Source organism: Vigna angularis, chromosome 5, assembly GCF_016808095.1.
Source record: "Vigna angularis cultivar LongXiaoDou No.4 chromosome 5, ASM1680809v1, whole genome shotgun sequence".
Taxonomy (NCBI): domain Eukaryota; kingdom Viridiplantae; phylum Streptophyta; class Magnoliopsida; order Fabales; family Fabaceae; genus Vigna; species Vigna angularis.
Window position 1 is genome coordinate 5,580,857 of NC_068974.1, and position 15,415 is coordinate 5,596,271.

Below are 15,415 nucleotides of genomic sequence, written 5' to 3' on the forward strand. Positions count from 1 at the left end.
ATTATTATTATATATTATTATTATATATTATTATTATTTTAATCGTGGCTCTCTCTTTCCTATTCTTTTGCATATCGTACTACAACATTTTACTCATATCAACATCAAAAAAATAATATCTATTCCAAGAAAATCATTTGAGAGTGATTTTAAAATTGTGATAATTTAAGGCAATGCTTTGAAAATGATTTTTTTATCATGTAATCAAGCTGTTAGAAAATTTGTACTAGTTGGTATGTCTAAGATAATGGTTTTTTATAAGCTATGACTTACGCGGAAAGACAAGTCAAAAGTGTTATTATTATTTCTTTTTTTATCTCAAACAATCTTATTGTTGATTAGTTACTATTAAGTTCATTAAAGAGTTAACTCTCTATTATATTATGGATAATGATACTTTAACAACATTTTAACACCGTCTACGTGTCATTCTGTGGTTGGTCTATATTGATGTTTATGATTATTATTATTGATTGTGGAATAATTTTGGATCAATCACAAAATGACACGTAGATGGTGTTATAATGTTGTCAGAGTATCATTATCCTTATATTATTTAAGATATTACCACAAGAGAAAAATGATAATGTCATATCGTTAATAAGTTCACCAAATTAGATGGAATTAAGAGATGCATTTTCCAACGCGTCTCTAGCTATAGAAAGGAATTGTTCAACAAAATATTTCATATATAATAAAAATCAGAACAATGTTAATATTCATCTTATTTATTTCCATGTTTTCAACTTCATTCATACCATCATTATCCATCCACAAAATAATGTAAAAAAGAAAGTAAAACTAAATGGTTAAGTTGCTTCCATGTATAATTTTTTCCTATCAAGAAACAACACATAATTTCAACCTATAACACCAATTGCAACATATCTATGTTAGGATGGTAAAGCACAATTAAAGTTCATAATTATCTATTTTCACCTCTCCAAATAACTTGCTAAATTCTCATGAATTGTGAAAAGAAGTTTTGCATCAATTAGAACTTACCTTGAGAAGTCTCTCATCGTTGGAAACTTATCTTGGAATTTACTTTTCATGTTATAAAATGATCCATTGTTTCTTTAGGAATACATTCTAAAATCTCTTCCTTTTTTTCTTTTTGCTTTATTATTTGAGAGAAAAATTAGGAGAGAATATTACTTTTTTCTTTAAGGTTTTTCTTATACTTAACTTTTCCCATTTCCAAGACTGAGGTTGTCATTGTTCTCTCCTTGGGGTTAGAGAGAAGGGTATGTAACTTTCTTGCTTTTAATAAAATACTTGTTTTCCCTTTTTTTTTCCTTTCATTTTATCTTTTATTTTAGTTGTTAGCACTTGTGCTATGATTCTAATACCCAATAATAGAATAAAAGCCATTGGTTCATTTGATCATATTTCATTGGTATTGTCATTACAATAGTGTTGTGTTAGTGGATATATTGTGGTAGTGTGAAAATGCATGTTTGATGAGTGTCTATATAGTAACCAAATATACCAGCAAATACACTAGATATTTTGTAATATATCAAGTGTCGTATCCACATGGATTTGGCAGAAAAAACAATGTTCTAACTAGCTTGATCATTGATAAAACAAATAACAACAATTGTAAGATGTAGAAACCAAATTTGTTTGGTGAAAATAGAGTAAAAGATGTTGAAAAACAGTTTGGATTACAAAATGAGTGAGTTTCATATGATTAAAACGTGTTGAAGTTCGACTCCACCACTTTGTCCCTTTTTTGTACCAGATTTATGCGCTACAAATGATCAAGTCCTAGGAGTTCTCTTTAAATGTAACTCCAAGTCCATTCCTAGCACCTAAAGACTAGGATCGCCAAACTTCAATATAATTCCTCAGTGATTGCTTTGATGGATCACCTACATTAAGATCAAGATTCTATTTCCAACTGCAACCTTATATTTATTCCTATAATCTAAAAGCATACATGAGAATTGATTGGACCACAACTTGAAACTAATTTCCACTCAATCTCAAGTTAATGAAATAAGATGAGTGATCAGTTCATCTAACAATAAGCATAAATCAATTCACAAACATGTGATCAAAATTAAACATTCAGAAATAAATATAGTACCAAATACAAGAGAGTTCAAAGTACTTTACATCTTACTTTAATACCTAGGGGATTTAGCTCCTCATAATGGATGGAAAAAAGTTAACACATGGAAGAAACTTCATCTTCTAGTTCTCTAATGATGTTCTTTAAAATACAAAGGAAGTGTATGAGAGGACTTTCTAAAGTATTTTTCTAAATCTCTCTAAAGGAGTCTTTCAAAAGTTCTTTAAAAATAGAGGTGAAATCCTACTTTTATAGACTTTAATAGTGTGGTTTTAGCGGTGGCATCCATGACTCCAACCATGAGGTTTTCTTTCAAGGTGGGTTTCCTCTATGGCTTAAGCTTTGTGTTTCTAGGTTGGAGCCTTGTGAGATTACTTCTAGGTGAAAGATTCTTCACGGCTTAAGCCTCAAGTTAGGACTTGTGGATTCCTTCCAAGGTGAGTTTTCTTTGTGTGGCTCAAGTCATATATTTGACGTTGCAATTGTGCTAAAGTCAGTTTAGTGTATTTTGCTCATAATTTTTTTGTTTTCTTCATAATTCAACTTTTCCTCTCAAAATTCATCAAAACCTACAAACAAGTAAAATTGGGGTGATTAACATAAATATTTAACATAATCAAAACAAAATAAGTGCCAAATTATCGTTAAAACTAACTCATGCTGAGCACATATCAATGTTTAGGAAAGTTTTAGCTAGGAAAGATTTGGTATTTAAGTGTGTCCATTAGTGACCCACCTCTCTTTCCTAAGAATTACTTGGTGCACTAGTTCACAATCTACGTTCATTGTTCTACTAGACAACACTATTCATAGTGAGAAGTGCATAAGTCAATTTTAAAGCCATGGTGAAAAAATATGAGATAGAGAATTTCAATGGTAATATTTTCTTATTGTGGAAATTGAAGATGAAGGAAATTTTGAGAAAAGATAATTGTTTAGCAACGATTGAAGAAAAACTTGTGAGCATCACAAATCAAAATTGGAAGGAAATGAATGATAATGTTGTTGTAAATTTGCACTTAGCATTGGCATATGTAGTTTTATCTAGCACGACGAAGAAAACTACAATGAAGGAGATGGTTTCTCTCATCAAATTGCACGAGGTCAAATCACTTCACACAAGAATATTCTTGAAGAGAAAATTATATATTCTTTAAATGAGTGAGTCCATATTAGTGACAAACCACATCAACAATCTTAATATGTTATTTGTCCAACTTTCAGCAAAAAATTACAACATAATTGAAAATGAATGTGCAAAGGTGCTACTTCAGAGTTTTGCCTGATTTATATGATCAACTCAATCATAAGTTAAAACATTGAGGATGTTTCTAAAATTATTCTTGAAGAAGAATTTAGGCAGAAGATCAAAGTAGATATGGTGGAAAGTTCAAAGCAAACAGAGGCTTTGAAAAGGATGAGAGGTAGATCAATAAAATGTGAATCTAGTAGGAGTCAAACTCATAATAGATCAAAGTCTCAAAGTAAAAAACATTTTAAATGCTACCATTGTTGCAATTAGGGTATGTCAATAAAGATTGTTGGTACTAGAAGAGTGGAGGAAAGAACTTTAAAGCATCAACCACACAAGGTTGTGTTGCAAGTACCTCGGAGGACAAAGATATTTAGGTGACCTAAGAAGAAATTAACTCTAATGGAGGAAGACAACTACATGATAGGTGGATAGTGGATTTAGGTACAACTTGACACATGACTTCAAACCGAGATTTACTTATGAACCTATCTCTTGTAGATCGATGTTAATGGGGAATGATCATGCCTTAGAGATTGTTGGAGTCTGTATTGTCAAAATAAAATTGTATGATGGTATTGTTCACATACTTTAAGGGGTACGATATGTGAAAGACTTGAAGAAGAATCTATTGTTTATTGGACAATTATATGACCTAAGGTGTAAGATTGACATTGAAGGTGGAATCTTAAAAGTGGTGAGAGGGAGTTTGGTGGATATGAAAGCAAAGAAGATCATGATGAATATGTACGAGTTTATGGGACATGCATTGCAATAAGCCAATGCAACAATTGCATTATCAAGTCAAGAATAAGTGACATTATAGACTTAGACAAATATCAAAATAAGGTCTATAAATTCTTATGGAACATAATCTATTACTTGGTCTCAAGAAATTTAATTTACCTTTTTCTTATTCTTTTTTGAAAATCTAAAATTTTTATTTTAAAATCTAAATAAAAAATTTATCAGATTTTAAAACTCATCAAATTTCGAAATTTAATTTAAAAGATCACCAAATTTTAAAATTTAATTATAAAATTCATCAAATTTTAAAATTCGATTTGACTATACAAATTTTGAAATCAAAGTACACACTTCTTCCAAATTTTGAAATTCAATATTCAAATTTTAAAATCCTGCTTACATTTCTTCCGAATCTCGAAATCTAATTTTTTTATTGTTTTTACAACGCAACACTAATTAGAATCCGGTTCTCATTTTTTTTATCTCTTTTTTTTGTACTAATTAACCTATATCAAACGATAATAATAAGAATAATAAAAGTAAATAAAATAGAATTATTATTATTATTATTATTATTATTAATAATATTTTCTTTTAGTATTATCATTTTTATTATTGTCATAATTTTTTATTTTATTTTTGTTATTATTATTTATTATTATTATCATCTTTATTATTATAATTAATTATTATCATTATTATCATTAGTTTTATTGTTATTATTATTATTATTTATTATTATCATTATTACTTGTATTATTATTATTATTATTATTATTATTATACTAGTGTATTATTTTTATTATCCTCATTATTATTATTATTATTATTATGATTTTTATTTTCATTATTACCAATACTATTATTTTTATTATTATCATTATTATATTTATTACTATTATTAACAATATTATTTTTATTTTATTATTATTATTATTATCATCATCATTATCATTATTTTTACTATTATTATTACCATTATTATTATTTTATATTAGGATTATATGAATATTATTGTTATCATGATTTCATTTTTATTATAATGATTATTATTTTTATTAATATTTTAATTATTATCATTATTATAATTATTTCTATTATTATTATTATTATTTATCATTATTATTATTATTATTATTATCATTAATTTTACTTTTATTATAAATTAATATATATTAATTATGTATAAAAAAAGAGAATGAAAAGAAAATGAGAACTGGATTTTAATTAGTATTCCGAATTTCACAAATGAATAAAGATAGAAAACTGGTTATTGAGACGGGAGAAATGTAAGCTGGATTTCGAAATTCAGAAGAATTGATTTGGAAATTTGGGAGAAGTGTGTATAGAATTTTGAAATTTGATAACTTTTTAATTGAATTTTAATATATATTTGATGAACTTTCTAATTGAATTTTAAAATTAAGTGAATTTTTATATCAGATTTTAAAATCGATTTTCTAAATTAGATATCAAGGTAATTTTCTAAATTGGATTTGAAATTATGTTAATTTCGAAATTTTATAAATTTTTTAATTTGATTTCGAAATCCAGTAACCTTTTAAAGTGGAAATCTAACTAAATGAAGGGAAGTACATGTCTGAGAAAAACTGGATGTTAGATAGGTGGGGTATTTATGAAAAAGAAAAAACAATTAGCCTTATTAAAAAATTATTTAAACATTAATTAATAAAAAGATTAAAAATACAGAAGGTGCAGGAAGAAGAAGCATCCTCCACACATGAATGACGCTGCACCTTTGTATTTAATACTAAAATAAATGCTTTGGGTATAGAAAATTTTTCATCCACCTCCGTCAAATATTTGATAAGAACACTAATATTTATATTAAAGTTCATCGTGGACCACTCTATCGTTGGATGCAGATTCCTTAGTCCTGAATAATCCATGCAAAATATTAATTCGTTAGTAATTTTAACTCTCTTACTTTTTCAACATTTATTTATATTATTTACTCAAATTACTTTTCACATAATTAAAACCACTCTCTTGCAAAATGAGTTTAGTGGAGTTCCTATCGTATAGAAAAACTTTTTTTTTTCCTTTTTACTATTAAAATGGGTATAATATAAATGCATAAGCACATATAAGATCCAATGTACATGGATGTGTGATTTTTTTTATATTGAATTTTAAAAAATAATACAATTTAAATAAAAGTATTAACGTCAAAGTAAACTTTGAAAGAGTATTTATTTAATTAGGGTGAACCGAAGTCACTCCATAGCATTAGTCCCGTTCTGTGTTCAATCAATATATATATATTAAAGTTTTATTGATATAACTAATAAAGTAATAGAAACATAATTAATTTTATAATTAATTCTAATAAAATAAACATAACAAATTTTTAATTCAAATTGATATATAATTTATATTTAAGTTATGAGGCACTCACCTTTGCACTTCAGGATTGGAATTGATGGACACATCGCTCTCCATTTGAATTGTTGGTGGAAATGGAGGAATGTAAGGATCACTGATAATACTTTTAAAAAAATTAGTAATTATATATATATATATATAAGTAATATATATTAATATTTGAGTTATTAGTAACATATAATTTCGTTTTGTGACAGTAAATGTGAATCTTAAAATAACTAGTATATAAATGACACTTGAGTTCTTAGCTAGATATTTTTATATTTCAATATCTGAATTACTTGACACATTCTTTTGTAATTAGTGATAGAAATAGGGTAGTGCAAAGATAATTTTGAGTCCTATTAAAAAAATTTAACAATTTTTAATACATATAATTGATATTTGTGTGTTTTTTTGCAAGATACCTGTTTACTTCAATATTGGAATCGTTTGGTACATTCTTCTGACTTTGACTTGGTGATAGCAATAAAGAAGTGTGAAGTTCACTTTGAGTCCTATAAGAAAAAAAGGTCAATAATTTTTTTTATAGACAAATGATTTATCATTAGTATTTTAGTTATTAACAAAATACTTTTTTGCATTTCAAGATAAAACTTGTTTAACACATTGTTTTGAGTTTCGTGGTAAAGATGGATAAGTGTAAAAATAAATTTAAGTCCTATTGTAATAAAGTTCATATATTATATATATAATTAATATTTATGTTATTAAGAAAGTAATTTTGCACTTTAAAATTGAAATTGCTTTATACATTATTCTATAGTTTAAATTGGTGATTGAAATAGAGGATTGGGAGGATCGCTTTAAGTATTATGAAAAAAAAGTAAATGATTTTGTATATGAATTGTTTAGCACATTTTTCTAAGTTTGAGTTGGTGATAAATGTGAATTGTTTAGCACATTTTGGAGAATTACTACGATAACTGAGTCCTATTAAAAAAGATTGAATAAAACTTTATTATATATAATTGATATTTAAGTAACTAATTACATACTTTTGTTGTTCAAAACCATATGTTATTAATACATTCTTCTGAATTTCAGCTCGCGGTGGACATGAAGAAATATAAAAAACACTCTCAGTTGTATTAACAAAACTTCAGTAATTTTTACATTCTACTTTTTTCTATCATTTAATTATCTTTTTTTTACTCTGTCATTCTCTACCTTTCTTTCACAATTAATCTCTCTCAAATAAATTTAAAAATTTATACATCAATATATACACAATCATCGATATTGATTTTGAAGCATAGATATTTTTTATAGTAGATATTTTTAACCCAATGTAAAAAAATTAATAATCATGTGAAGTTATTGATAGGAAAATTAATTCATTCAATTCGTTAATTTTTTTAAAAAAAGATTTATTTAACACTAAACAGAAAAATAAAATTGAATAAATATCATTGTAGATACCTAATATGATAAATATATTGATATATTAGTAAAACAAAATACATACTTTTGTATTTCTGCATCGGTTTGTAATGCGTTCTCAGTTTGAGTATCTGCTGGACACTGTGCTTCAGTATCACTTCCATTCATTATAAAAAAAAAAAATCTCATTATGTAAGGTATAGTAAAATACAAGATTTATTACTAACAAAAAGTAGAAGAGCATGATTGAAATAATTTGAGAATAAATATATATAAAAATGACAAAATATTAATTATAAAATTAGTAATTTTTAAATTAATTGAATTAAAATATAATTTATTAAATATATTAAGAAAAGCCACATAAACAAAATCACCTCAGACACATAATAAACTAAATAACATTATTATTTGAATTATTTGTAACTTACAATTCATCATCTTCTATAGAAAGCAGGCGACGTGTGAGATTTTCACTTTGAGCACTGTATAAAAAAAATTGTAAATAGAATAAGAATATAAAAGTTCTTTTGGTCTTATTAAGAAGTGATTTTCATTAGTAGGCGACGTGTGAGATTTTCATTCTCACTAAATGAAATCATTAATGTTAAGTTTGGTTTTACTTATATTTTATTAATTTAATCTTAACTTTACTCTATATAATCTTCAACATACTAGTCAATAGATCTCGATACAATAAAGTTAAATATCAATTAAAATAGACTACCAATAACTCTCATGTTAACTAATTTTAACTAAACCGGTTTATTAAGATGAGATTTTCTCACTTATCTACTACAGTTTACCAATATATGAAATATGAAATTTCTAATAGTATTGATTCTATACAAAATTGATCATCATATTGTTTTAAAACATAAATAAAACCCTAATAACAATCAAATACTATGTTTGTTCAGATGTCTAACACCTCTTAACCCAATCAAACAAGACCATTTAACATTTATATTTTAAATCAGTTTTGGGTTTTGTTGATAGAAAGTGATGATATATAACAAGTAAAAACATATGAGTAAGAGTATTACCTTACGACAGAAGTGAGAAAAAGGTGATGTAGCAACACTAATGAAAGAAGGATTGGAAGAAACACGATGACACCCTTTTGAAAACTCATTTCAGATCAAAGTTGTGAAGTTGTTGTTGTTTGAGTCTGATTCTTGTGGAGAACTGTGATTGTGAAGAAAAATGAAGTGATATTTATAGAGATTATAGAAACGCAAGTGGCATTGTTTAAGAATAGTTTAGGTATTCTATGAAACTTAGTCTTTGCTTATTAGTCTTTTTTTTTCTTGCTTTTGGAATAATTTAAGTGAAAATTAAGTGAGTTGACTTCATCACTAACAACTTCCATCTACCACAAGAAAAGAGGAAGTATTGTATGAATTAGTATTTGATTGGTTTGTCTTACATCAAAATAATTTATCTGTAATTATTTGTAATCATCTTGACTTTCACAAAGAATATGTAAATTATTTGTCTGACAGAACGATTTCATGCAGTTTGATATGTATATTTAAACACAGTTTTCTAAGTCAAATGATGCAAACAAATATTAAAAGGGGCAAGTTGTTGTGAGAGCACGAATTTTCCGGATGAAAGACAAATAAAAGGCTGTTGGTAACGTTCCTCTTTTTATTTATTTTTGTTACATAGGTTTAATGAGTCTAGGTTGTATTCTTTTCTCATGTTTGCATATGAACATGTTTCCTTGAATAATGTAGGAAAGAATGAGAGTTATTGACTGTGTATAATGTGAATACGTTATCCCTTTAGACATGCATCTTTCTTGTTGAGAGAAAAGAAAATTATAAAATAGATATTTAGAGAACATTCAACGAAAAATAATTTGAGAGTGATTTTAAAATTGTGATAACACGTAAAGAAAGACTTAGAAAATGATTTTTATAAGAAATACTGCTTGTACTTAGTGGTATATAAGATAATGATCTTTTAAAGTGGACTCAAGGAAAACAATAACAATTATTTTTACTTATAGACAGTGATTCCTTAACTGAAACATATATGTTAGAGCGACTACAGCGGAATGGTTAGCGTGTGATAACAAACCAAGAGGGGATGTGAATTGGTTTTTAATACGAACATGTGTCTTTTAAAATTTCTTCTCAATTTTACTTATTAAGCAGATAATGACAAAGTAAAGAGAGTAAGGCTGAGAGAAATTAACACAGATGATTTTATCGTGGTTCGGATCTTACCAATCCTACATCCAGTCACTTATCTCAAATCAGGATAAACAGTTCACTACTCAAAAAACAATTACAAATTACAATCACAAAGAAACAATTTGTAAAAGTTTAGAAACCACCTCTCTTGATACCACAAGAGATGAACATGCACCTCCTTTGAGTCTTCACAAAGGATGAAACGCTTCCTCCGAATACTTCACGAAGGATGACGTTCTCTTCCGAACACTTCCTCAGACACACCAAGGATGAACCAGTTATTCCTCTGTCACCGCACTAGCACTTCAACAGCTCCACATACAAGAGTTTCTTTAGCTAAACAAGATCACACAATTCTCAATAGTTTCTGAGTTCTAGAGCACAAGGGAAGAGTTATTGTTGAAAGAAAATGAGAGCCTATTTATAGACTCAAACAAAATCTCTTCTGTTCTTCGTTTCTAGCCATTTAACGCTTTTAATCGATTAATATACTTGTTAATCGATTAAAATGAGTACAACGACTAGTTCAACGGCTAGAAAACTCTAACGGTCACCTTTAATCGAATAATTCACATATTAATCGATTAGCTAATCGATTAAAGCAAGTTTTAATCGATTATTATAGAAGTAGTTTGAGTTTTCAACTCCCATCAGGATTAATCGATTAACACTAGATTTAATCGAGTAATACAATGCGTTTTTTACTCTGAACATAAAATCAAAACCACTAAGAACCTAAGTCCTAAAATTTAAATTACTATTATTACAAAATCTTTTTATAACAATACAAGTCTTCAAAGGATCTTCTTGAAACTTGATATCTCTTGACTTGATTTGAACATCATCAAAACTTCATCTTCATCATTTTGCTAACAATATACAGGCGAGGCAAAAAGAGGTAGGCTTTATGCCTCGGTTCTTAACCCGAAGTAGTAGGATTTTCATTTTTTTTATTTTTTTAAAGTACTTTTCGCCTTGGTTCTCTTTGAACCGAGGCAGTATCTCAGACTCTACTGCCTCAGTTGGGACCTGAACCGAGGTAGTAGAGGGTTTTTTAATTTTTTTTTTCTTTTTCGCCAGCTTTTCTGCCTCGGTTGTGACCTGAACCGATGCCATAGAGGGCTTTATGCCTCGATTATGGTCACAACCGAGGCGTATTCCCTTGGTTTTTTTAAGAATAGGTCTGTTTCTACAACATTCCCAACTGCAGAAACAGACCTCCATATATTTATAAACCTAGAATAGTTCAGAAGCACATATTTTCGATAAAAAATATATTAAAACATAAATTCATTTAATGTAATGATAAATCAACTTCTTAGAAGCATAAATCAATTCAATGTAATCATAAATCAATTTAGAAGCATAATTCAATTCAATGTACAAAGTTAAACTAATAATAATGTACAAAGCATAAATAAACTTAGAAGCATAAACTTAGAACTTACTATATCCTATTATTACATACTATTATATAGTTGAATTACATATTTAGCCAGTGCTTTCCTTACGAATTTAAGTGACTTCTCTGGAATTGAAGTAGTAAAATTGAATCTCTGCATAAAACACAATTATTTCAATTAGTGTATAAGAAATCTAAACTATAGAGAAAATAAAATTCAAACCAAAATATTACTGTTTCCCATCCACTAGTAACATGTGCACGAATAGTGGTCATCATCCAATACATGACGTAGTAACCACACTCAGATGACCCAGTTTGTCTATTACACTACAATATATCATCAAAATTTTAAAATGTTAAGTAACATCATTGAAATGGTACAAAATGTAACAAAGTATGGACTAAAATACCAAACCTTAGCTGTAGTAGTTGATCTCCCAAACAACATCAAATGTGTTGCAAGGGAACTATTAAAACAAAAATTGCTTTAGCATACATTTATATAACAAAGAAAGTTGAAACATTGAGGTTCTTACCAATATACCACTTGTCTAAGAAGGTTGGGAGGAGACTTGTGCAATGAGCAAAACCAAACTGCAGTGTTCTCTAGTATGAAGATCACAAGTAGCTGCCAATGACGCCTGAAATTGGTAATAACTAAATTGTCATATACTATAATCATAAATGAAACTTTAAAGTTAACAAATTTCACTCACCCAAGTATATAAGGGAGAAAATATATCTCCTTCCCCATTGCAAAGCAGCTGGTGATGTATGCTTGGATGTCATCAAATATATTTCCTTCATGAGTCATATAGGGGTCAATGAACCCATATACATCATTGAACCCCATCTTGTTACTGACACCAAACATATACCTGAAATCATGAAATGATCTGACATAAGTAACTTGATAAATCAATTTTATATAAAAAAAGTTCTAATAAACTTACATCATCCACAACTGAACGAGCGTAATATTAATTTCTTCTTTCCCTGATGCAAGCTCCCTAACATCTTGCTCATGAAAGTACAATGTGATCTCACCATGTCTTCAAAATATAGTAGAATCTCATGGTACAATCATTGGCGCATCTGCAATTATGTTACAAAACTCGTCTAACGCACCAAGAGGGTCGTCCTCAAATAAATGAGTCTTCTTCGGTATAGGACTTCCCTCTTGACTTGTCTGCTGTTACATGAAAAAATGGTTATGTTCTGACGTCCATAAGAAGTAAAGTTTAAAATTGAGAAGTATATAGTAGGAGTGTTTACTGGGGGGTCAGATACAACACCAACCAATTGTCTAGGCCAGGCGACGAAGTATTTAAATGTTTGTGCCACAATGAAAAACTCCTCTACAGGAACAATGACATTTGTTACGACAACTTCATCCACCGAGACCTTGACCTCATCTTCTCCTAGCTCCACACCATGCACTACAGTGGCTGCCTCATAGACTGTTCCACGAGCTACTAACATGGTCCAGGTAGGAGAGATAATATATAGCTAACATGGACGATTGTCGTTCATATCATCCCTTGGGGCACCAACAGCTGAGCAACTTGCTTTGTCGCTTCTACTTGTCAAATTAAATGTTAGGTTATGCAAAAATGATTATTAAGTTTACCTGTAGGGGGCACAACATGTTCCGCTATAGGAGATGACACAGGACGCATGCCATAATGCTCAAACTGTTGTTGGAACTGGCACGTAACCATTTCAGCAACTTCATCATACAATTATGCCCGAACCTTCTTTATGATCTCCTACGTGATCTCTTTTTCGATGTCCTACTTTAGCTTTTCTTCATACTATTTAATTAATGCGTACGAAGTTGGACGCGAGGAAGACCCAAAGAAATGTCGTATGCCTATGCCAGTCCCAACAGCACGCACCCGTCCTAGGTGCTCAGGTCGTCTAATAGTTGTGGCAAGAATATCCTAACGACCTTCTTGTGTGAATTGACCTTGGGAGTTCTGCTCAACCAAGGAGTCCTGTAACATAAAAAATCTTCAAAATTATTTGAAAGATCTATGTAATATATATAACAAAATAAGATAAATGACATCTTACAATTCTTTATGATATCTTTCTGGCAGTGTCGAAAGCGTAGGAGCTCGATGATCTTATACGGGATAACTTCCACTTCTCGTGCCGAGATGGTGGTGAAGGAGGAGGAGGAGGGTCACCACCCTTAGAAAGTGGAAGTCTACTATCTAACTTTTGCTTCATTATTTTTTCCTCAAGCTTCTTGTATCCACCACCTGACAGTAGGTATGGATTTTTATTCTGAGCACTTATACAATGTGCTTTTGACCTTGTTTCCTGTGACAAAACGAAACAATTGTTATGATATAAAATTGTGAATGATGAATTAAATGATTTTACCTACACTTACCTGCCACAACTCGGATGAACGAAGCTGTACACATTGACGCCAAGTTTCTTCATCAATTGCAGAATATTTAGAACACGGAGTTTCATTACTTTTTGCTTCAAATATATATATGGATGGTTGTTTTAAATGGATCGTCATCTGTCGTTTTAAATGGATGGTTGTCAGCAATATGAAGATTACTTAGATTCTCTTCTTTATCTTCAATTTGGCTTTTTCCTTGAAGAGCGACATACCAATGGTCAGACACAGGATCTTTGACATAAAAAACCTAACTTGCTTGATATGCCATGATAAACGGTTCGTCTCCATAACCAACCTTTCGAAAATCAACTAGTGTCATACCAGATTCATCTATTTTGACACCGCTCTTATTGTTAACCCACTTACATTTGAAAAGTGCAATAGAAAACTTAGTGTAATCAACATCCCATATCTCCTCTATTCTACCATAATATCTCATTGATCCAACTACAGAATTTTGATCTTTGGATGTGGAAAATTGTAGCGACTCAACTTTTATACTGATGCCACTATTTTGTATTGTGCTTTTATCATTTCCAGGCTGCTTTGGACCAAATATCAACATTGAAAACATCATGTACTTTCTTTTCATGTACAATCCAGGAGATAGGTTGTAAATTATCAGTATAACGAACCAACAACTATGATTGAAACTTAAATTACCAAATGGGTTCATTCCATCACTAGCTAAGCCAAACCTAAGATTTCTACATTCTTGACCAGATTGGGGGAATTGTTGATCAATATTTTTCCATTGCTTTGAATCAGCTGGATGACAAAGCAACCCATTAGTTGTTCTCTCATCTACATGCCATCTTAGGGTTTTAGCGTCTTTGGGATTCACAAACAAACGTTTAAGTATGGTCACAAGTGGAATTCAAAACATAACCATTCTTCTTTGTGTTACCACTATCTTCACTGTTGTTTTTTGAATTGTATCGTGATAACCCACATTTTGGACACTTTTTCAAAACTTCATACTCATTCCTATATAATATCCAATCATTCGGATATGCATGCATTCGTTTATACTACATACCAATCGGACAAAGAAATTTTTTTGCATCATAATTACGAATGAGTAATGTATTTCCATCTGGTAGCATTTCATTCAACAATGACAACAATTTTGTGAAACTCTTATCAGTCCATCCATTGCTCGCCTTTAAATTCATGAGCCTTAACACTGCTGACAATCGTGTGAACTTAGTTGAACCCATATACAATCGCATTCCTATTCTTCTCATTCTTCCTACATGGTGAGATTCTTCCTCTCCTTTTCTTCTCGTTCTTCCTACGTGGCGAGATTCTTCTTCATCCTCTTTCTCTCAAGAGTGTCAAACAAAGTCACCAAAGTCCATTACTAATGGGTCTCAATGTGATGCCACAGTCCATCATCATGGAGACCGAAACCTTCAGCATAGTCGGTGTTGGAAGGGGCTTCTTTCTTCCAAACCTAACTATGCCAACAACCAACGAATATCCCCTTCCACTACTACCTATGTCGTTGCATGCA

General features: G+C 29.6%; 1 protein-coding gene across 4 annotated transcripts; it reads right to left on the reverse strand.

Annotated features, from left to right (window-relative positions):
* Positions 1-2,129: 2,129 nt before the first annotated feature.
* On the reverse strand, positions 2,130-9,049 carry LOC128196580 (uncharacterized). Of its 4 annotated transcripts, none has more exons than XM_052877979.1 (6): positions 8,915-9,049; positions 8,300-8,353; positions 7,954-8,025; positions 6,893-6,982; positions 6,499-6,588; positions 2,130-2,649 (listed from the first exon to the last, which is right to left on the reverse strand). In XM_052877979.1, exons 1-6 carry the CDS (start codon positions 9,001-9,003, stop codon positions 2,643-2,645), a joined length of 402 nt encoding a protein of 133 aa, XP_052733939.1. In that variant the 5' UTR covers positions 9,004-9,049; the 3' UTR covers positions 2,130-2,642. The 4 variants fall into 4 exon arrangements, with proteins under 4 accessions (XP_052733939.1, XP_052733940.1, XP_052733938.1 ...); XM_052877978.1 differs by lacking the exon at positions 2,130-2,649 and adding an exon at positions 5,667-5,976 and having other exon boundaries at positions 6,499-6,579; XM_052877977.1 differs by lacking the exon at positions 2,130-2,649 and adding an exon at positions 5,667-5,976.
* Between the last annotated feature and the right edge of the window lie 6,366 nt (positions 9,050-15,415).

Coding starts and splice junctions, on each gene's coding strand:
- LOC128196580 (XM_052877977.1), bottom strand. CDS start 9,003: ATGAGTTTTCAAAAGGGTGTCATCGTGTTTCTTCCAATCCTTCTTTCA. Junction 8,354..8,914: donor TTTCTCACTTCTGTCGTAAG/GTAATACTCTTA, acceptor TTTTTTATACAG/TGCTCAAAGTGAAAATCTCA. Junction 8,026..8,299: donor TCTATAGAAGATGATGAATT/GTAAGTTACAAA, acceptor AATGAATGGAAG/TGATACTGAAGCACAGTGTC.